Genomic DNA, 24,836 nt, shown 5'->3' on the forward strand with positions numbered 1-24,836 from the left:
CAGCCTGTGTCACTGTTTATTGACGTTCATCTTCATTTCTGAAAATGCACACTGGCAGTGTGTTATATCACAACAGTGACAGCCAGACAGAATGCAGCCATTACTGAGTGATGGGACATCTGTTGCCTGCTCAGTCTGATGACTGTCAGCTGTCATGATGAGTGCTGCAATTTCACGCCCATCCATTCACAATTGACATGAATTTGCATATACTAAGACGTCTGAACAAGCAAAAGATTTGGCATGGTGCAACGTTATGATGGGTGCGTGCATTTAATAATGCTTAGCGTGTTGCAGAAATACAATCACCAACACGCACTATTCCGGGGGCGTGGTTTAACGTGGGTGAGAAAACAAATACTGGTTACCATAGTAACACAGTCATTCTTAAAGGTCCACTGAAGTGCCTTGAAACACGCAGCGTTCTTCTATGTGGTGACGTTCTTTTAACTGAAACAAAAACATATCGCTAAGCCCCGCCCACTTATTTTGAACAGCCAATAGCGTTCCATTAATATCTGCTTGGGCCAGAGCCGTTGAGCTCGGTAAAGCCGCATTTGTAAGCTTATGACAGCCACAGACTAATAAATTACCCCACAGATTCAATACGAAACTCTTGCTAAAACGAAATAGTGATAATAATCATGCTGAGGCTGTGTAGTTTAATACATGCCGAGTCCGACCGCGCATATGAGCGCATATGATCTCCTCCGCATCTCTGTGTAGGGGGCGGGACTCTACGGACTTTAGAGCGCATTTGATTGGACAGAACGTTTGATCAGAAACTGAAGTGCGCGGTGATATCATCAAAATCCTTGATTCATATTGGCGGAAGTGACGAGACTGGAAGTTTTGAATGCCCATTTCTTGTAAAAGCGAATTTTGTCATTGCTTTGAAGCACACTAGCTTATAGATAATCTTAAGGCTAATATATTCATACTAAAAGCCAAAAAACTTTAATTTTGATTTCAGGGGGACTTTAAGATGGAAAATCAAGAAAGTTTTTTTTTCTTAAATACTCTAAATACCTCTACTTTAAACAATCAAGCAAGCAATAAATTAATATAAGTATGTAAACAAAACTAAAAAACAAGCAGGTTTATCAATTTAACTAAATATTATATATAACAAGTTAAAATTATTAAATTTTCAAATAATAATTAAAATAAATAAAAATACTAAAGTATTAATTCAATTATTAATTTCACCTTCTTTTTTGTCTGTTTATATGTAATATTTTTACTCAAATACTCAAAACTTCATACTTTAAATGAACAAAAATAGATAGAAATTATTCAAATAAATATTCCAATAATAAGAAATAATAAAATAATTAAAAAATATACTAAAGTATTATTTTAATTAGCTTTATATAAAAATATAAAGCTGCGGAAAAAAACCCCCATAAAAACAAGCAGCTTTTTAAATGAACAAAAATAGATAGAACAAGATCAAATTATTCAAATTTGTATTCAAATAATAATTAAAATGAAAAAAGTACTAACATTTTATTTTAATTGTTAATTTCACTAAGGATTTTTTAATAACTTTAAAAAAAAAAATTATATTCAAAGCAAGTTTAAAATAATATGAGAAATATAAAACAGCAAATACAAAACAGCTTTTACATAAACATGAATATAACAAAATTATTAAAATTAAAATAATTAAAATGGATAAAAAAATGTATATATATAAAAAATTAATTAATTTATATTTATATATACAGTATATATATATATATATATATATTTTTTTTTTTTTTTTTGGTAACACTTTACAATAAGGTTCATTAGTTAAACATTAGTTAATGTATTAACTAACATGAACTAACCATGAACAATACATTTGTTACTGTATTTACTAATCTTTATTAACATTAGTTAACGGAAATACAGTTGTTCATTGTTTGTTCATGTTAGTTCACACTGCATTAACTAATGTTAACAAAAATTTAATAATGTATTAGTAAATGTTGAAATTAACATTAACAAAGATTAATAAATGCTGTATAAGTCCAGTTCATTATTAGTTCATGTTAACTAATACGGTTAACTAATGTTAACTAATGAACCTTATTGTAAAGTGTTACCATATATATTTTTTTAATTATTAAATATCTTTTAATATAAAAAATTCATTTTTTTATACTCGAAGCAAGTTTAAAAACATATATAAAGAATATAAAAATATAAAACAGCAAAAATAGAATAAAAACAAGCAGCTTTTTAAATGAACAAAAATGGATATAACAAGAGACAATTATTAAAATAAATATTCAAATAATAATAAAAATATTATTTGCTTATTCTTTTAATTATTAAATTAGTAAAATAAATTGTATGATGTGTTGTGATATGGTCTGGGCTCAGTAAGATTTTTTAGATGTTTTTAAAACAGGTCTAAATTAAGCTGCATTTATTTGTTCAAAAGTTATTAAAATAGTAATATTGTGAAATATTGCTAAAATTTAAATAAACTTTCTATTTAAATACTCTATTTGTTTGCTGTGAGATTCCACAGTCGCCTCTAATCATCTTGTTGTCCACAGCCGTTTTATTTTAGCGTATTTCATTCAGTTGGCTGGTGACCTTTTTTTTTTTTTTGCTTTGTTTGAAATGCAACAAACCACACCAAAACATTTTAGAATGTTTTTCTTGTGAGAAATAACCCACTCCAATGCGTTTCTCCCTTAGGAATGAAAGGGTAACTATGGTAGCTGGGATTTGTTTTTGCATTGTCCTCCTTGTGCATTCTGTCAGATAGTCAGATGTGTGTGTTTATATGTGTTGACAGCGTCTGGGAGATTGTTGGTCAGCAGGGAGGAGGTTTATCGGTGCTGAGGACCTTCAGGCTCATGCGGGTGTTGAAGCTGGTCCGCTTCATGCCCGCCCTGCAGAGGCAGCTGGTGGTCCTGATGAAGACCATGGACAATGTTGCCACCTTCTGCATGCTGCTCATGCTTTTCATATTCATTTTCAGGCAAGATGAGAGATCATTTTGAGCAATTTGAATGTATTGTATACTCAGTGTTATTTATTTAAAATTTGAACTATTTTGTTTTACAGTATTCTAGGCATGCACCTGTTTGGATGTAAATTCGGCTCTGAGAGAGATGGAGACACACTTCCTGACCGCAAGAACTTTGACTCTTTGCTGTGGGCTATTGTAACAGTTTTTCAGGCAAGATTCCTGCATGCTACACCAGCTGTGTTTCAATCAGGCATCTTAAAATCTATCTTGAGTGATCCGATTATAAGTGGACAGCACGAAATACAGATATAAACATGTTTTGTGTTCCAAATTAATAGCGAATGCTCAGATGAGGCATGTTTCACGCATATGTTCAATACCATTCAAAAGTATTTTTCTTTTGGAAATGAATGTTTTCATTTAGCAAAAATGCAATAAATTGAAAAAAGGCAAAAACTTTATACAATAAGGCTGTAATTGTCACCATACTGTTGAGTTCAAAAGTTTACACGCACCTTTCAGAATCTGCGAAATTTTACCAAAATAAAAGGGATCGTACAAAATGCATGTTATTTTTTATTTAGTACTGACCTGAATAAGATATTTCACATTAAAGATGTTTACATATAGTCCACGAGAAAAAATAATTGTTAAATTTACAAAAATGACCTTGTCCTAGAGTTTACATACACTTGATTCTTAATACTGTGTTGTTACCTGAATGATCCACAGCTGTGTTTTTTATCCTTTATTGGTCCTGAACAGTTAAGCTGTCTGCTGTTCTTTAGAAAAATCCCAAAATTCTTTAGTTTTTCTGCATTTTTGTGTATTTGAACCCTTTCCAACAATGAATTTATGCATTTGATGTCCATTTTTTCACACTGAGGACAACTGAGGGACTCGTACACAACTATTACAAAAGGTTCAAATGTTCACTGATGTTCCAGAAGGAAACCCAATGCATTAAGAGCCAGGGGTGTAAACTTTTGAACAGAATGAAGATGTGTACATTTTTTTGCCTCAATATCATATTTTTTCATTTAGCCCTCTCCTTTAGAGGCTATAGAAGATACTTCCCAGAAGACAAAATAAATAAAATTTACCCTGCTCTTCCAATTCCAAGTGTTCACTCCCCAGCTTAATGCATAGATTTTACTTCTGGAGCATCAGTGACAATTTGAAGTCCCTCAGTTGTCCTCAGTGCGAAAAGATGGATCTCAAAATCATACAGTCATTGCTGGAAAGGGTTCAAACACACAACAATGCTGAATAACCAAATAATTTGTGGGACCTGTGGGATGTGAGATATCTTATTCAGGTCAGTACTAAATGGCGGATACACTTTAATGGCGGTTTGATTGTTTTTGTTGTTTGTACATCAGATCTTGACTCAGGAGGACTGGAATAAGGTACTGTATAATGGGATGGCGTCCACCTCTCCCGTGGCTGCTCTGTACTTCATCGCCCTCATGACTTTTGGAAACTATGTCCTGTTCAACCTGTTGGTGGCTATCTTAGTGGAAGGATTCCAAACTGAGGTAAAGCCAGACTCCAACTCTACCCTCTACATTTTCATCTTCACTTCACAGTCTGTCTTCTCTTTTTTGTCCTTTAGAGTCTAGCACATATTCCAACACTGTATCTTTCTTCGCTCTCTTTCTCCACTAGCTCTCTCCTGTCCCCTTTATCTAACACTATGTCCTAAACAGGCACGACGTGACAAGATTCAAGTGAAAAGCAATTTTTCTGTCCAGGCTGAAAGCGAAAATGCCGCTTGACGCAACAAAATCACAGCCAATCTGTTTGCGTTCTTTCTCACACTCCACTCCACAGCTGAGGAGCGTGAAACTAAGAACACGTTCCTTGTATTTTTATAACTTTTTATGACGCTTCACTAGACAGAATCCTTTTTGTGCTTTTGCTTAGAGTGCTTGTAGAATTGAACTTGAAGGGTTTGTCATATAATTTGTCACATAAAACTAACTTATCAATCTCTTCTCATCCTTTTTTGATGTTTAATATATGTGAGGAGCAATTTTGGTCCAGTGATTTTCGTGTGGGACGGGCTACGTAGCAACACAACATAGAAGAGACACTTGCTGACTGTTCATGTCTTTCTTGAACATGTCTTTCAAAAAGGTTTTGAGGAAAACATTCCAGGCTTTTCTCCATTTAGTGGACTTCAATGGGGATCAACGGGTTGAAGGTCCAAACTGCAGTTTCAGTGCAGCTTCAAAGGGCTCTAGCCGAGAAATAAGGGTCTTATCTAGCGAAACAATTGGTCTTTCTTTTAAAAAAAATACAAATGTATATACTTTTTAACCACAAATGCTCATCTTGCACTACCTCGACTTCACACATTGTTATCACGTAGGAAAGCAAACGTGCAAAGAAAGTCAAACACCCTTTACCAAAAAAGATAAAACAACAATGTCGGACAATTTTGAAGTTTGAGGAGAAAATGATATGGAATTTCTAGCCCTACACTCTTAAAAATGAAGGTACTTTAAAAGGTTCCTCACAGCGATGCCATAGAAGAACCATTTTTGGTTCCACAAAGAACCATTCAGTCAAAGGTTCTTTGAAGAACCATCTTTGTCTTAATTTTTTAATTTGACGAACCCCCTTTTGCCACAAAGAACCTTTCGTGAAACAGATGTTCTTCAGATGTTAAAGGTTCTTTATGGAATCATTTAGACAAAAAAGATTCTTCTATGGCATCGTGAAGCACCTTTATTTTTAAGAGTGTACCCTACCTTTTTGAACTGGGTGCACAGATGAAGAACCAATCACGTGTGGCCTTTCCAATGTGCAAGATGAGCTTTTGTAGTTAAAAATTATATAAAGTTAAATTTTTTCGATCGTTTCGCTAGATTAGACCCTTATTTATCGGCTGGGATTGTGCAGAGCTCTTTCAACCCGTATTTCTGTATTTCTCATTCAAGTAGAAAGCAGTTGTACTTCAAAAATAGCTGTCTGGGAGCGTTTCCAAGATGGCTGCCGAATGAATTGAATTGGGACATTTCACCACAGAAGTACAGAAGCAACAGACAAAGTATAGTGTCATTGTCAAAGCTGGTTAGCATAGACATTTGGAAAGCTTGTTGCTTTGTCCCATCGTGCCTGGTTAGGACACTGTGTTGTATTATTTATTCAACTAGAAGTGATGAATTTCTTGTTCTGTGTATAATAGTACCTACTCCACACTCATGAGCTCTGTTTTCAACCTCTTTCCTTCATTCTTTTCCTTTATCACCTTCTTTTTCCATGATCTTATGAGACGACTTATCTCCCGATGCATAGCAGCCATTCTTCTCTGACAGAAAGACAGACACACACACAAAGATGGCCAGGCTCAAGATAAATCAGAGATATAAATGTTATACCTATGTATCATTTTGGGTGGAGGGGTTGTTTTATTACTGTCTCTTTGGAAAGAGACGAACCGATTCACGTTAAGTGAAAAGTAAAAATCTAGAATTTGATCACTCTTATTGTACGGTATGAGGTACTGTATGATCAAGTTTTGATATGCATTTTGTTGAACTCTTGTTGTTTGGCATTTATCTCGTGATAAATGTTACTGTAAATCTAAGACCTGACAACTCATTTGTTTTGAGCTGTGCTCACATTGTGGATTCAAAAGATTTGTAAAACTTTTAATGAAAAAAGCTTTTTGATCGATTGTTCAATTGAGCAAAATCTTTGTTAGAATAATGAAAAGATGTATCAAAACAGATAAAGTGCTGTTTCTGTAACACCTCATTAGAGCAACAAAACAAGTAATTGAAAATTGGCTTGTCATTTATTTTAATTTGCAGCATAATACTGAAAGAGAACGTCGACTGGACGGAGCTCAGTTCTTTGCTTTTTCCCCTTTTTAAAAGATGAGCGTGCCTCTCCTGTGCCTGCCTGCCAGACAGAAATAGCTTTCATACTGAATCATGGCAGCTTAGAGGAAATTATGTTGCTCAGAAGCCTTCAAAATAAACTCTCCAGTCTTAAATAAGAGAGGATAGCCCACACTCATCTGACCCCTATCTGCCTTTACCTTTGCTAAGTGCATCAGATATTATAATCTCGTCCCAACTGATCTGATGCCAACAGGAATGCCACGTACTGTATTCTCCCGCTCTCCCTTACAACTGCCGAACGCTGTTGGCTTAATATTTTAACCTTACGTCGTTTTCTGCAAACATGATGTTTATTTTTAGTTGGTCGAACTTTTCAGTGCGTCAGGGTTGCTGGGGAAACCGGTGGCTGAATGACGCGTGTGAAGCAGAGAGATCAAGGGCCAGGATGAATGTCCCTTCAACATCGCAATGTCCCGTCCACTGAAGCAAATAGCTTCATGTAATCGCACTGCTGGAAACCGGTGGTCTCGGTTGGAGTAGCATGTCAGTCTGTATGTCAGGAATGGTTGACTTGTCCATGTAGTTTATTGGTTCAAGGCTGGATATTTTGTTTGTGTACTGTGTTTGTGTTCATCTTCGCACAGACACCTTCAGAAGGCATTAGTTTGATCAAAAAATACTGTAATGTTATAAATAAAATAACTCTTCACTGACATGTGATCCTTCAGAAATCATTCTAATATGCTTATTTGGTGTTCAGGAAACCCTTTGGCAACACTTTATTCTAAAGACCTATTCTCACTCTCTTAGCATACGTATTACTAGCATTAAACCTACTCATACCTAAACTTAACAACTACATTACTATTAATAAGCAGCAAATTAAGAGTTTATTGAGGGAAAACTCTTAGTTAATAGTGAATATGTTGCCTGTTCTAAGTGTTACCAACACTTCTTATTTTCATCATGTTGAAAGTTGTGCTGGGTGATGTTTTGTTAAAACTGATTTGAACTGAAAGTAGATTTTGAATGAATCTGAAGTGTGTTGAGACATTTTCTTTTTAAACATTTTTCTCATAATAACGACGTATGTCATAAAAACTGATATACACTGCCGCTCCGAAGTCTGGGATCAGTATCATTTTTAATGATTTTTAAAGACGTTTCTTATCTTCATCAATGCATTTATTTGCTTAAAAATACAGAAAAAACAGTAATATTGTGAAATAGTATTTCAATTTAAAATAACTGTTTTCTATGTGAATATATTTTAAAATGTAATTTATTCCTGTGAAACAAAGCTGAATTTTGAGCATCATTACTCCAGTCTTCAATGTGACATGATCCTTCTGAAATCATATTAATATGCTAAATTATTATCAATGTTGAAACAAACATTTGTGTTGCTTAATATTTAGTTGGAACCTGTGATTTTTTTTTTTTTTTTTTGTGTGTGTGTGTGTGTTATTTTTTTTAAATCAGCATTCTTTAACAAGTAAAAGGTTAAAAAGAACTTTGTTTGTTTAAAATAAAAATATTTCGTAACAATATAAACTACCATCTTTAAGTTTGGGGACAGTACATTTTTATTCTTTCTTTTTTGAAAGGGAAATTAATACTTTTATTCACCAAGGATGTGTTAAATTGATAAAAATTTAAAAATTTTGTAAAAAAAAAATTATATTTTTAATAAATGCTGTACTTTTTAACATTTTATTCATCAAGAATCCTGAAACAAAAGAAATTAATAAAAAATACAAATTAAGCAGCACAACTTTTTTCCAACATTGATAATAACAGTAATTAATCAGCATATTAGAATGATTTTTGAAGAATCATGTCACACTGAAAACTGAATGATTCAACTTTGCATCACAGGAATAAATTATATTTTAAAATTATATTAATATAGAACACCATTATTTTAATGAACCTAACCCATGCTTCTATGAACCGCACCTTTTCACCTCTCAAGCTCTGTCAGCTTGGATGGAGGCTGGCAGACATTTTCTAGAGTCCTAGTTGTTCCAATCGTCTTCAATTATGGATAATGCTTCTGTGAACCTTCAATGCAGCAGATTTTTTCTGAACTCTTCCCTAGATCATTGCCTTAACGCAAGTCTGTCACTGAGCTCTACAGGCAGTTATCTTGAGGACTTGGTTTTTGCTCTGATATGCATTTTCAGCTGTTAGACCTTTTCTGAGAGGTGTGTGCCTTTCTAAATCATACTCATCAAATGAATTTGCCACAGTTTAACTCCACTCGAAGTGTAGTAACATCTAAAAGCAAAATGAATGCTTCTGAGCTAAATTTCGAGTGTCCCAGAAAAGGGTATGAATACTTATGCAACGGGATCTTTTCAGTTTTTTATTTTTAATACATTTGCACAAATGTTAAAAACCAATTTTTTGCTTTGCCATTATGGAGTAGGGAGTGTATATTGATGTGGGGGGGAAAAGTAATTTAAAGTAGTTTAACATAAGGCAGCAACATAACAAAATGTGAAAACAATGAAGGGGTATGAATAATTTCGCAAGGCACTGTATAAAATATATATGCTCCTCTGAAATCCTCTGAAAAGACAACAACGCAACCACAAAGTTGGACAGATTTATATAAAATGTCAAACTTCATCAAGTTGTAGCATGACATGCCCAGAACTGTGGCTAAATTATTTGTTATAGTCATTGTTACAGAGGCAGTAACAATAAAATGACTAAATGTGTTGTTATTCTTGTTGAACGTAATTTTCCAAGAATTTCGGAACCTAAAAGAAATGGGTTGTGCACCAAAGAGAGTCATAATTTAACCCAAAACAGAGCCTGGTTTTTTGGGGGGTAATTCAAGTGGCTTGTAGAATTAAAAGAAAAACATTAGTTTGATATGCATAGAATATTTCAGTCAGTTGCGTTCATTCGCTGATTTACTCTGACAGATTCACAATGTGAAAAATTCAATACTTGTTATCTCAGAGGAGCTGGAGAGAAAAACAAAAGAGTTCATCAATTTGGTCAAATAAAAGAGCCAAGTATTGATACCTGCAGTTGCAGCATTTTAACTACGGGCAACAAACTCGCTGTTTTGGGAATGCTAACAGCCTAAACTCCACCCAAAATGCAAAATTGCTTTTATTTCAACAGAAGTGAAGTTTTGTGAAATATGGGAGTCCAATTTCTAATGTGTCTGTCAATTTTCTAACACTTTCTGTGCTTTTTCCCCTTTCTATCTTACCTGTTCGCTCTGTGTGGTAAAATCCTAACACGTGCCCACTTTAGGAAATAACCAAGAGGGAAGATTTGCATGGCCAGCTGAGCTGTATTCAGCTGCCTATAGACTCAGGGGTATGTAGCACTCCGCATGATGTAACCCAGTGAGACTAACCAGGAGGACCGCTGCGTTTGTGGACAGTGTCACTTGTGATTGTTTCTCGTAGAAGCAGACTTGACTTAAAGTCTTTCTTCAGGTTCACTTGCTCAATGCCTGGCGGCAGAGTCCAAACCTTGTAGAGCCTCATGCTTTATTTTATCTGGCTGATAGGATGTGTTTGGGCTTATGGAAAGCCTCAGTGAAATCAAACAAAGCCAGACAGACTGCTGTGCAAAAGCAAATAAGGCAACTGGGAAGTCCTTTTGAATGGATCTCAAAATGCGGATACATCTCTTAATACCTCTTTACTTTAATTAATTTGATCTTGTAGAATTGCTCTGCATGGTATCATCATTCTTCATTTAACTAGACTTAAAGTTTTATTCAAATAGCCCTCCGCTGAGTTCAGTAGCTCAGCGATCGAGAAAGTCCATTCAGTGAGCCAGAGCGGAGTGGAAGCACTTGACCCTGTTGAGGAGACTCGGTCTGTTTGTGGTTCTGGACATCACATCCCGTATTTGTTTTCATTCATGCAGCTGTGCTAGGTGACACATGCAGGGGAAGGCCGTAAAATGGAGAGCACCAGCGAGGGTTTGAACTTGTCTCTTACACCTTCCAAGTCTCTTTCACCTTGACAATCAAATTACATAAACCTTCTCCGCTAGTCCTTACTCGGGGACTATTAGCACTTCTCGTGTCAAAACATGCCTGAAATCTCTCTATCAGCAAGGTTGGTCAAGCCCAGTAGATTTCCCAAATTAAGATTTGTGATTGTTAAGCAGCCGTTGCACAGCAACCTTGACATCTTAATTGACAGTACAGCCCCAGTAGACTTTCTTTCACATCTTGTACCTGACCAAAGCAGTTCTGGCAAACAAAGCTTGAAGGAGCCATTCTAAAATTTCAGACTGAAATTATTCAGTTGTTCATTGAAAACCTTGACATTAATGAGAAGAGTACAACACACTCTCATGGGAATGTGTAAATTTTACAATTTTGGCGAATTATTAGCAAATTTGAATGAAGTCGTATTGCATACGACCCACTAAGAATAACGTTTAGGGATGGACATTCATGCTTATTTCTTCTTCTTCTTCTTCTTCTTCTTCTTCTAAGTCTTTATTTATTTATTTTTCATAAGATTAGGTTGGGAAAGTAGAAATGTCTGATTTATAAAGGAATCTTTGTTCACAAATAAAGGCAAATCTTTTCAATGAATCAGTTGATTCAATTTGCAAAGCAGGTCTGAATGATTTATTCACAGATCTGGTTGGTAAACAAATTTTTTTTGAGTCAAATCTTTATAATAAATCAATTGATTCAATTCACAGAATTGGTCTCAGTGATTTTGTTCACAAATCTGATTTGTAAACAAAACATAAAGTCTAATCTATTCAATAAGTCAGTTGTTTTAGTTCACAAAACTTGTCTTGTTTACACAACGGTTTGATTTTTGAACAAATATTTCTTTTGAGTCACATTATTTTCAATGAATCAGTTAATTCAATCTGCAAAGCTGATCTGAATGATTTACTCAAAAACCTGGTTTGTAAACGAAAGACTCTTTTCAATAAATCGATTGATTCAATTCACAGAATTGGTCTTAATGGTTTTTGTTCACAAATCTGATTTGTAAACAAAACATTATTTTGAGTCTAATCTGTTCAATGAATCAGTTGATTCATTTCACAAAACTGGTCTAAACTATTTATTCTCAAATCTGGTTTGTGAACAAATCATTATTTTGAGTCAAATCTTTTCAATAAATCAGTTGATTCAATTCACAGTATTCGTGTGAATGATTGTACTCACAAATCTGATTTGAAAACAAATCATTCTTTTGAGTTTAATCTGTTCAAAATTGGTCTCAATGATTTGTTCACACATCTTCTTGATTTGTGAACAAATTTTTCTTATGAGTCAAATCTTTTCAATGAATCAGTTGATTCAGTCTACAAAGCTGATTTGAATGATTTATTCACAAAGCTGGTTTGTGAACAAATTGTTATTTCGAGTCAAATCTTTTTCAATGAATCAGTTAATTCAGTCTGCAAAGCTGACCTGAATGATTTATTCACAAACCTTCTTTTCAATAAATTGATTGATTCAATTCACAGAATTGGTCTCAATGATTTTTGTTCACAAATCTTATTTGTAAATAAAACATTCTTTTGAAAGTCTAATCTATTCAGTGAAGCAATTGATTCAGTTCACAAAACTAGTCTGAATGATTTGTTCACAAATCTGGTTTGTGAACAAATCATTCTTTTGAATCAAACCTTTTTAATAAATCAATTGATTCAATTCACAGAAATGGTCTCAATGATTTTTGTCCACAAATCTGATTTGTAAACAAAACATTCTTTGGAGTCTAATCTGTTCAATGAATCAGTTGATTCATTTCACAAAACTGGTCTGAATTATTTGTACACATATCTGTTTGATTTGTGAACAAACATTTCTTTTGAGTCTAATATTTTCAATGAATCAGTTGATTCAATCCACAAAGCTGATCTGAACGATTTATTCACAAATTTGAGTCTAATATGCTTAGTGAATCAATTGATTCAGTTCACAAAATTGGTCTCAATGATCTGTTTACAAATCTGCTTGATTTGTGAACAAAAATTTATTTTGAGTCAAATCTTTTCAATGAGTCAGTTGGTTCAATCTACAAAGCTGATCTGAACGATTTATTCACAAATTTGGTATGTGAACACATCATTCTTTTGAGTCTAATATGTTCAGTGAATCAATTGATTCAGTTCACAAAACTAGTCTGGATGATTTGTTTACACATCTGTTTGTGAACAAATCATTTATTTTTTTTAGTCAAATCTTTTTCAATTGCTTCTTTCTAGAAAACTGAATGATTCTTTCATAAACAGGACTGATCCAGTTATTGCAGCTAATAACATCTCATATACATAATATAATATTATTAAATATTATTATATTTGTAAAATTTCATTCACAATTTTAGTGAACTACTGCTTTAAAATTAACCTTGGTTTTATTATAGAAAAAGTGTAGTCCATAGTATTGACTACCATTTGTATAACTACAGTTTTACTACATATACCATGGTTAAACTATGGTTTGCGTAGCAAAACCATGGTTAATGTGTGGCTAGCATTGTTTAACTGTAGTAACCATGATTTTTTGGTTTTATTTGTAGTAAAACCATGGTTAGTTTTTATAAGCAAATAGCAAACAACTTTTTGCTAGTGCATAGGTCAAAAAACCAAGGAGCTTGTTTACCAAATACTATAGTTTTGTTACATTTCTGCTGCATGTCTTCACTCAGAGAGGCGATGTGGGAGTGAGGATAGCCAAGTCCAATCCTGACACATCATCCACAGTGCTCATTTCTGAGTATGCAGTGAGTAACAGTGGGTGCTGATGCTAAGCTAACCGCTAACCGCACCTGGTGCCCAGCAGACAGTGGTGGCCTGTTTGTGAGGATGCTTTGTAGTGCCTCTCTGCTAGTTCAACCTATCACAGCTGTGTTTTGTTTTACTGTTCACTGTTGGTGAGAAGGGGCAAGGAGTCCCTCACGTGTCTTGACTTACAGAGCTCGGCTCCAGTGTCATAACTATTTCAAGTTTTGTTTTTGTTGCCTTAGTAACGTAGATATTGTGTTATTCCCTATTGACAAGTCCTATGTTTTTGTTGTAGTTATAATGTGAATTAATTGCTGTTCGATTGTGCTGTGTTTAGTGTTGCAATGATCCCACTGGTTTCAGTTCAGCTCAGATTTGCTTTGTTTACTTAGCCATTTACACAGCCATTACTAATGCATTGATTTTTTTTTTCTTTTTTCAGAGACCGAAACACAAAGTTTTGATTTAGCTTGACATTAATAAGTGAAGCCAATGGGATACATTGTTCGTAGGTGCAAGGTTTGTCAGAATAGTCTCCACTGTGTTCTCTTTGACCATTAGAGCTGTAGAGTAAGTACTAGGGTAAATGTATGCTGAAATTAATGAGTTTGACTTCCTGTAACCACATAAGGAAAAAGATTCATCCTTGCTCATATTTGATTTAAATTGGAGTCAGTCCACAAATAGACACCCTAATGGTCAAACTGCGAGAGTGATCTATGTCCTCAGACAGTGGTGTCTGTTTTGACAAACCACCCAGGGTTGAAGTTCTGCGCTAGACCACACTGAAACACTCTCGGCATGAAGCCATTTTAAGACCAGCCCAAGACTGGGGATGAGGAGGATACAGGCCAAACAATGTGATGAGCCCTCTGATAAAAATAGCAATGTTTATTTCTCCGGCCTGATCATTGGATGTGCCTGCTCTACTGGTGCTGCTCCTCCAGTGAGCCGAGAAAAACCCCCACACATATTCATCCGCATGTGGATGTGACTTACGCTAATATAGCAGATGGTCTGACCATGAGATCATCTGCTTAAAAATACACTTAATGATACATTAAACTAATATTTAGTACAAAGTACTGCTGGTTTCAGAGTGGTCATGCAACCTGGTGCTGTCAAGTGCATGCCGGCACTGTGTTTTTGTGGATTACCCCAACCAAAATGTCTCTCACTTAGATGCCAGTCACCCTCTGGCCTTTTTTGAGGGCCGGCTGGGGTGGGGGAGATCACACCCTCACCCACCTGCTTGTTCTTCACCAATATGTTTCCTAAACCCCAACAACACTAAAACCTGGTAACTAATCTTTTTTTTTTTTTTTTTTATCTTCCACGTTTGATAAAGGGTGATGCCTCGAAGTCAGATTCTGAAGCAGATTTCTATGCACGGAGCTTGGAGGATGTTTCAGGACATAAGAAGGATCTATCTGCATCATCCGGTGAGACCCACTGAGCCCAAAACACACAAAAAAAACTTTATTTATGAATATATGAATTTATTTTCAACTCTTATGTGTTCTGTACAACATATTTATGGTTATTAGGGGTTCAAGCATGTAGTGCCCTATTGTAATTGTTAGAATGGTTACGGATCAGCGATCTCCACGTAAGACTGATCATGCAGACCAAACCGTAAGTTGTAGAGACTTGAAACTTGGAGGGATGGTAGTACTCACACCACAGTCAATGTGACCAAGGATCGCCCCAATCGGCCTGACGGGGCGCTACAAGCGATCAAAAGTATGAAATTGCTCATAACTCCTAAACCGTCAGTCGCAAGCTCAAGTGTCTTATGTCGTTGAAATACTTGGCTCAGATTCGATCGAGCGCTGGCGAAATTTTCGGGTATTTTGGATTTTTGCAAAACCAACTTTTTTGCAAAACCTACTCACCCAATCAGAACCAAACCAGTGCAGAATGATGCTCTGGAGAGCGAACATCAATAATTATCAAAAAAGGTCTAACTTTCAACTCACTGTCGCAAAGGAATGCCAAAACGTTCAAAAGGGGCAGCACCACTTTTATTAAAATGCCTATAACTCTATGTTAAGACTTAAGTGTCTGATCAACTAGCAGTTCGCCAAGCGGTAATGAGTCTCATTTTTGGATTCAGCTTAGACTAATCTAACTGAATTTTAAAAATTATGACCAGTTTTAACGAAAAATTAGCTGAATAACTTTTAAGATTAGTCTTAAACTTTTTTGCAACTGGCCCCTGAATGGAATGAGATATATCTTTGCCAAACTCAGGACACTTATATGTAAGATCTCCATCTGAGGTCGCAGGACAAAAATCCTGGAGCTTGGCCACTTGGGGATACTATTACGGGGAAAAAAATATAAAAATATAAAAATATAAAAAAGTCCTGTCCAAAGTGCTACAAGTGTCTATCAGGACATTTGTGTATCTCAAAAAAAAAAATTCCAATGAAGTTTGAGCACCTATTAGACATTAATGGTTAAGGCCGATTGGAAAGAAATTTGGTAAAAGTCTTTGGGAAAATTTAAAGAAAATGGCCACTGGGGTGTGGGGGCAATATCACGTTTTTCAAAGGCATAAATGATTGTGCATGTCACGTTTTTTCGCACATACATGCGATATTCATATCATATAACAAAACTTCTCATTCTGGACAACTTTGCCTCTAGAACCACTGCTATCAATCAAATTGTTTGTTAAATGATTAAGAATATGTAAAAATCTACTTTTGCGAACTAGTCTTAGATTTTTGCTCAATCTGGAATAAAACACTGCAGTACTCTGCATTCTTTTTTAAATATTAAAGACATGATTAAGGTGCACTCTTCAGAACTAGCTTCTGTGCAGACCCAGATACCCTTTTACCCTTCTAACGATGGGGTTATACTTTGTATTTTTTGTCTTTTTGACATGATGCATAGCAATCCTTTTTGAAGATTAAAGCCTGCCTGAAATATTCATGCTTGAAATGGTTCCTAATGCATTTTTCAGCTGTCTGTCATGTTTTGTAGCCTCAGTTGTGATGTTAAGCATACTATCCTGTCCCTTCCTTTCTGTACCCACAGTTGTGCCCATCAATGGCCATGTGGATTTGAAGAGCAGCCTGACCCCTCCTCTCATCACTCACACGGCCGCGACACCCATGCCCATACCTAAGATATCAGGAGGAGGAGACCCAGCGCTAGGCTACGAGTCCCGCAGAGGCAGCAATGTCTCTGTGGATCCCAATGGCCAAGACAAATCTCCAGTCAGTGACTACCTTGCTCTGTCATGATAGAGAAAGCTATGCAAACTTTGCTGTATAATGCACATCAGTTGTGTTACTCTTAATTAGTTAGTTATTCAGTATAATATAGTTCACCCAAAAAATTTTATTCTGTCATTAATTACTCACCCTGATGCCGTTCCAAACACATAAGACCTTCGTTCATCTTTGAAACACAAATTAAGATATTTTTAATGAAATCCGAGAGCTTTCTGACTCTGCATAAACAGCAACGGAACTACCACATTCAAAATTAGAAAGGATATCATTAAAATAGTCCATGTGACATCAGTGGTTCAACTGTAAGTTTATAAAGCTACAGGGAATGCCTTTGTGCACTAAGAAAACAAAAACAGTGACTTTATTCAACAGTTTCTTCTCTTGTTGAATACAGTGGTTATTTTTGTTTTCTTTGGGCACAAAAAGTATTCTCATAGCTTCATAAAGTTGAATCACTGATGTCACATGGACTATTTTAACGATGTCATTACTAACTTTCTGTTTCTTGGATGTGGTAGTCAGAAAGCTCTCGGATTTCATCAAAAATATCTTAATTTTCATTTAGAAGATGAACGAAGGTCTTACAGGTTTGGAACGACATGAGGGTGAGTAATTCATGACAGAATTTTCATCTTAATTTCTGGCTCCAATTTTTTTTTCTATATTATTTCTGTGTGATTTTGACAGTAATGTTGGCACACAGGTTTTACAATGAGATCTTATTTGAGAGTAACATATTCCACTCATCTCTGCAGTCGAGTGCACGGAGCTCCCCAAATGCCCCCTGGAGTTCAGCCAGTAGCTGGAACAGCAGGCGCTCCAGCTGGAATAGCCTGGGCCGAGCCCCCAGCCTCAAGAGGCAGAAACGCCAGTCTGGCGAACGTCGCTCCTTGCTGTCCGGCGATGGCCAGTCCAGCTCTGACGAGGGAGATGCAGGAGAGAGCGGGGGCGGTGGGGGCATGTCCGAGGGCGATGATGCCTCCCTCGCCAGGACGGACTCCCTGGGCCAAAGACCTCGGCACAGGCGCATGGAATCCCTGGAGACACGTAGCTCGTTTGATCTGCCTCCAGACACCCTGCAGGTGCCATACGTGCATCGTTCCGCCAGCATACACAGTGCCCGGCCGCCCAACTTCCTCAGCAATGGCAAGAGCTCTCCATCTGCAGCCACCACGCAGCTTTCTCTAGATGAACACCACAGTGAGGATGACAATGCAGATGATGAAGGAAACCTGGTGAGAGAATCTACACTTGATTTATTACAGCTATTTTTCAGTTCTTTACAATAGATTTATCACAGATATCTACTGCTTTTTTATATTAAATTCATTGTTATAAGATCAGAGGGAACAGCACTTCTATATCTTCTACTGCCAACAAAACTAACTTACTGGTTCTATAATCTCATATGGTCATCCGTCTTTCAGAGTCGGAAGGCTCGTCTCTTCCGCTGGCTGGAGCACAAACAGCCCCAATGGTGTCGGGAAAGGGTCACCTGGTCCCTTTATCTGTTCCCTCCACAATCACGGTAAGTGTTTGTGGCTTTCTTGGCTCTGACAGTTTTTTTTTTTTTTTTGCTGTGTAGCAGTGTTCGAAATTGTCCCCATACCCTCATTCACTGTTCACTAAAGTGGTCCACTTGAAGGGATAGTTTACCAAAAAATACAAATTCTGTCATTAATTACTCCCCCTCACATAGTTCCAAACCTGTAAGACCTTCGTTCATCTGCAGAACACAAATGAAGATATTTTTGATGAAATCCAAGCTTTCTGACCCTGCATAGAAAGCAACGTAACTACTACATTCAAGGCCTAGAAAGATAGTAAGGACATTGTTAAAATAGTCCATGTGACATCAGTGGTTCAACTGTAATTTTATGAAGTTACAATAGAACATTTTGTGTACAGAGAAACAAAAACAACAACAAATTTTGTCTCTTCCATGGCAGTCTTTGACATGCATTCACAAGAATACTACAACGCATATGTGTGGTGCTGCTGACTTCATAAAATTAAGGTTGACCATTCTATAGATGTCCTTACTACCTTTCTAAACCTTGAACGTGGTAGTTGCGTTCCTGTCTACGCAGGGTCAGAAACCTTTAGAATTTCATCAAAAATATCTTAATTTGTGTTCTGAAGATGAACGAAGGTCTTACAGGTTTGGAATATATGTCCTCACTTCCAGTCTACACTGAAACAAACATCTTCCTGGTTAAACTACTTAAGAAACCTGCTGGGAACACAAGCTCTCCAGCATCCAAATCGCAACATATGCTGGTCATTTCAGCAGGAGAGTCACATTTATCATAGTACCATGGCTCGAGTTCAGTACGGCAATTTAGGTTGCCTGAAGCCCTAGAAAACACCTTCATGAAGATGCTTAAGGGGTGAGAAATCTCCTGCACTTTTTAGACTTTCCCTTTAGGTGTCTTCTTGGTCTTCCCTTTCCTCTAATCTCTTTCCAGTGCTTTCCTTTTTTGAAATGCATGTCTGCTCACGTTAAGCTCCATGGAGGCTTCACTTATTAGAGGGAGAGGAGAGGAAAGAAGAACTCAGCATTGCATATTACACTCTGTCAGCGCTTTACTAATTAAACATCAAACAACCTCAGATCATCCTCCACCTCCTCCTTCCTGTGTGAGCCCTGGGTGATGCAAGCACTCACCATTTTGCACTGTTGTGACTTGCATACATTGGTGTCACCAAAACCAATGCAAAATTGCTTGTGAATTTAGTAAATGTGTGTTCACTATATCAGAAGACCATGTCGCACTGACACAATCAAATAGGGTTAATTATGTAAGATTCAGCATTAAGTATTTGGAATGATCTATAAATGTAATCATTTCATGAATTTTGACTAATGTACACACTATATGTACAGTATGTATATATTACTGTTGAAAAGTTTGGGGTTGTGAAAAGATGTTTTTTGTTTTGTTTTGGAAAGTCTCTTGTGCTTAATTACAATGGTGTTTTAGTGCCATGTTAAGAAAGAAAAAAATAAAAAATTACGAAATTAAAGTCATAATATTTTGGGAATAAAGTTGAAATGTTTAGAGAATAAAGTCGAAATGTTTCGACAATGATATCGTAGCAAAAAAAGTTATAATATTTTGAGAGTATAGCGTGCGCATGCAAATGCCCTGGATTGAGAGCACCGGGAGAAGTTTCCAGGCCACCAGAATTTATTTAAATATATGTGGGATTAATAGCAGAAATCATTCCATGTGTTATACTCGTAGGGATAGTATGCTTTGAAATAATATTTCACGTCTTTGATTGCATTTATTAGGCCTGTTTGTAGTGCACCAGCCACTCAATAATAGCAATAAGCTTTGTGCTTTTGTTACTTTGAATATAAAACAAGTCTCGGCTTTCAAAATCTGTCAGTTCAATAGCGAAATACAAACAATGTGTCTTGCAATAATGTGTTTTTTATGCTCTTTAATGTGGCGGGACAGATCACTCTATTCATGTGAATCAGTTGTCTTTTCGATTACAATGAGACATTTTTTCTTTGTGAAAATTCCACCACCTACTCCGCAAAAAACATCTGTGCTTTCAAATTCTGTCAGTTTTATCAGGAAATACAATTTATCATTTTTTTTCTTTTTATTTCAACTTTATAGCACAATATAAACGTGAAGGAACATCAGAAGCAACGAAATAAACTGTATAGCCTGATTTAATGAAACAATTGTCTCACTGTACATGCCGCTTAAACTGAGGTGAATACAGAGATCTGTCATTAAATATTGTTTGTATTTCATATAAAACTGACATTTTTTGAAGGCTGAGGCTTTGGAATATCTCCCAGTGCTCCCAATTCGGGCCATTTGAATGTGCAAAAGTCTAGAATGTACTCTCAAAATCTCGTATTTGCAATGAATTAATTATCGTAATTTTGACTTTATTCTCAAAGCACTTTATTCTCATAATTTTTACTTTATTCTTGAAACATTTCAACTTTATTCTCATGATTTTGACTTTATTCTAGTAATATTTTGACTTTATTCTCATCATTTTGACTTTATTCTCAAAGCACTTTATTCTCATAATTTTTACTTTATTCTTGAAACATTTCAACTTTATTCTCATGATTTTGACTTTATTCTCGTAATATTTTGACTTTATTCTCATCATTTTGACTTTATTCTCGAAATATTACGACTTTAATATCGTAATCTTAACTTTTTTTTACGTGGCACTAAAACGCTCTCATACTTAATAGTCCACAGTTATTTGATCAAATCTGCAATTATTTGATCAGAAAACAGCATTGCATGAGCAATGAATATTTGCTTCAAATATATGGTTATATCTAAAGTCCATTTGAAGTTGTTTTAGATCATTAGATGTGACATTATGTTACTTTTGAAAGCCTGTGAAACCTTGTGTGAAGTTGCCCTAGCAGTTATGGCTGTGGAGTCATTGACTAACTGGGTAGTGCGCAGGAAGGCAGCAGCCTTAGGTATCGGACACAGCATTAGACTTCTCTCCCCATTTCACCCCGGCATGACCACACTCCCAGCATGAGCGATCGGGGCTGAGAGAGGCAGGTTGGCATGACAACGGCGCCGAGTTTGCCGTCTGTTCCCACACAGTGCCGTTCTGAGCATAAATTCTTTAACATTAGGCCAAGTCTCAGAGACATTAAAGAGAACTGAGCACTATTTATTCATAAAAGGAGTCATGTCGTCATGCTGTATGTCTTATGGCAGACACACGTTCATGCATAAGTTCATCACTGTTTCAAGTTCAATCAGTATTAACGAGAGAAATGAGGGATGTGTATTTGTCTTTTGATGAATGAACCCAAAATGGTTCACCCAAAAATGAACATTAGCTGAGAATTTACTTACTTTCAGTCCATCCAAGATGTAGATGAGCTTGTTTCTTCATCTGAATAGATTTGGAGAAATTTAGCATTGTCACTTGCTCACCAATAGATCCTCTCCAGTGGATGGGTGCCGTCAGAATGGGAGTCCACTCCAGTCCATCAGTTAACAGTGTGTAAGAGAAAAGCTGTATGTTTGTACAAAACAAATCCATCATTAAGGTGTTTAACTTTAAACCATCGTTTCTGGATACAGTAAGTAGTTGAAAGTCAGTCATACAGAGTTTAAATGACATAATTAAAGAATTATGATTTTTTAGGACACCGTCCCTTATGAAAAATGTTACTACTGTAGTCTCAGAGAAACTAGTCAAACCTTGTGACCCATTTTTAGTGGAAGTCAGTTTCTTATTTATTAATTTTATGATCAACATGATGTTGAATGTTTGCATCACTCAGCCCACTATGTCTGGTGTGATTATGTCTTGCAGGTTTCGTGTGACCTGCAATAAAATCATCACTCACAAGATGTTTGACCATGTGGTTCTTGTCATCATCTTTCTCAACTGCATCACTATTGCCATGGAGAGGCCCAGAATCGACCCCTCCAGTGCTGTGAGTAATGTTACCTCATACACATACACACACGCAAGTGTGTCATTCATAACAAAAATCTGATGTAGGAATAACAGAACAGACAATTGAGACACTTGTCAGATGTTGTATTCTTATTTTTTAGTAAAAAAAAAATCACTTTTACCAAAATTTTCATATAATTTTTGCAGGATGACAATTTTAACTTATTTACAGAAGACCTATTATGCCCCTTTTTACAATATGTATTACAAGTCTCAGGTGTCATCAGAGATCATTTATTAAATATATCGTTTTGAAAATGCCTATTTTAGGTGGAAGCAGAAACACACTGTTTTCGTGCATGTCTCTTTAAATACTAAACTAAAGTACTAAACTTGGAGTACTAAACTAAGTTCTCTTTTATGTCTTATTGCGCTTAAACTGTCAAATACACATAAGTTTATATTAAAAACACACATGAGTTACAAAAATCAGTCAGTTATGTCTGTGAAGGTAAACAGCTGGAAAAGAAATTGCATGTTTATATTAGATCTGTGTGGCAGCAGTGTAATATACAGTAAATAAATCGATAAATCCATTGCTTTCTTTTCTTCTCTGAGGCTGGGACTCTAAATAGTGTTCTGTGCTTGTCTGTGCCAAACCACAGAACAGTTGGTATGCTTTGCTCGAACATTTGCCATGGCGTTAGAACTGGTACACTGTTGCCGTAAGTGGAAACGTGCAGATTAAGAGGCGATAATGTTATAATAAGGTTCCCTTTTTACGTCACGGGGGAGCAAAATCTGAGCGAATCTTTTTTTCACATGCTTGCAGAGAAAGGCTTACCAAAACAACATTACCTGGTTGTTCTTTTTTCACATTTTCTGGATTGGTAGATGCACTGGTGGACCCGATTATAGCACTTAAACATAGAAAAAATGAGATTCTCCTTTAAATAATTCTGAAAACAATCATGATTTGATTTTCATGATAAGGTCCCATGTTCCCTCTTGTCCTTTGGCCTCAAGGGTATGTAGGTTTTATTTTGTTTTATTTAATTAATTAATTTATTTAATTTTGTGAGGACAAGTGTCACAGTATATCAGTGTGCTAAGTGCTGATGTTTGTCTCTCTGACAGTCACTAGTGAAGGATTTGCAGTTGTTTACTTGCTTGAGATGCCCTCAGTTAATCAGGACATTATTTTCCTGCTGTTCAGAGTGTTAAGTGACATGGAATTTACAGTTCAGGTTATTGGCTGAAAAATTTTCCACAACCAATTGCCCGTGAAGCAAAGGTGGTCTGCATATGCCAGCTGAACAACTTTGTGATGAATGGAAATGCTAACTGACACTCAGTGTCGAGCTTTGAACTGCACATTTGTTATTTCCCGATTCTAAATCTGGATGATCATTATGTCAGTTAGTATGTTAGTCTAGCATGTCCGTGATTATTACCTTGTCTAACCGGTTGTTTTGTTAGCGACTGAGAATAGAGTAGATTATTAGACGACTTGGGAGTTGGATGGTTTTGCCGTTCATTTCAGATGTTAAAACTGAAAAGATTCAATTTGTTATTCATGCTTTCTTACAGACCCAAAGGACACAATCAGCTTGGCTTAAATGCTTTGCTTCATCTCATTATCAGTTTTGTATGTTTACTACTTTCAGCAGTTACATGCTCCCTCAGGACACCTACTGTAAGACAGAAGAGAGAAAAAGAAAGCAAGGAATGTTTTATCTTCTATCCTTTCTTATCAAGATCATAATAGTTACAAGCATAATACTATAGAGTCAAAATTGCTACACTTCATATACAGTGGATCAACCGCATATGAGTAAAGGTATCTTAGGGGAAGAAACGGCTATTTTAGTTGCAGTTTTTTTTTCTCCTCTTTTATTTTTTTGACTTGGCAGAACAGGACTGCTGCAAACCTCCTTGAAAAGAGACAACAGATGTCTATCATTTTTGCAGCTACCAGATTCCTGACATTTCAAGGAATGTATTTTTATAAAATGTTGCCCACCGAGACTTTTCACTCACTTGTATACCAAATGAGCTCTTTATTAATTTACAGTTAACCCAGGTCAAGAGATACTTTGGACTTTCTAACCATAATGAATAATTATCTAATATCAAATGTATGTCCAGAGTCACTCTAGCACTCATTCCATAGCAATTTGTCAGTGTCAAATCTCATCAAGTGATTTTTCACACTGAGCCGCTTTGTACAGAATTACACAGGAGTTCCTAGTATAGTGAATGGACTTCTTATTGTGTAACAACATTATGCAATGCAGAAATTTTTATTTTATTTATTTATTTATTTTGCATCAGGCTCATTGCATGTTGAGTGTATATAGTGATGCATACATTAGCATTATTTTCTTTTTGCCAATGACTGTGTGTCTAACTGATGAGAACAAAAGAAACCCCAGAGTGCTCGGCATGGTAGAGATCTGCATTGCAGACAGCCTGATGTCCATCAGAGCTGGAGGAATCTAGTTAATATATTCCTTTAGATTTGAATCCATATGCACAGATTCTTGATTTGGAACAAAAAGGGGAAAAAGGGAGCAAGTAAAAGCCCCC

The 24,836-nt window shown here is 36.0% G+C and overlaps 1 protein-coding gene across 1 annotated transcript in view; it reads left to right on the forward strand.

The window, feature by feature from the left end:
- The window catches only part of LOC141297454 (voltage-dependent T-type calcium channel subunit alpha-1G-like), a 225,544-nt gene that overhangs the window by 11,242 nt on the left and 189,466 nt on the right, over nucleotides 1-24,836 (forward strand). Inside the window, exons 3-10 of the mRNA XM_073827887.1 lie at nucleotides 2,798-2,983; nucleotides 3,070-3,184; nucleotides 4,357-4,512; nucleotides 14,927-15,020; nucleotides 16,627-16,808; nucleotides 17,582-18,061; nucleotides 18,254-18,354; nucleotides 22,161-22,284. Of these exons, the coding sequence (XP_073683988.1) occupies nucleotides 2,798-2,983; nucleotides 3,070-3,184; nucleotides 4,357-4,512; nucleotides 14,927-15,020; nucleotides 16,627-16,808; nucleotides 17,582-18,061; nucleotides 18,254-18,354; nucleotides 22,161-22,284 (1,438 nt within the window). The remainder of the gene's footprint in view (nucleotides 1-2,797; nucleotides 2,984-3,069; nucleotides 3,185-4,356; nucleotides 4,513-14,926; nucleotides 15,021-16,626; nucleotides 16,809-17,581; nucleotides 18,062-18,253; nucleotides 18,355-22,160; nucleotides 22,285-24,836) is intronic.

This window comes from Garra rufa, chromosome 22 (genome assembly GCF_049309525.1).
Source record: "Garra rufa chromosome 22, GarRuf1.0, whole genome shotgun sequence".
NCBI classification, from domain to species: domain Eukaryota; kingdom Metazoa; phylum Chordata; class Actinopteri; order Cypriniformes; family Cyprinidae; genus Garra; species Garra rufa.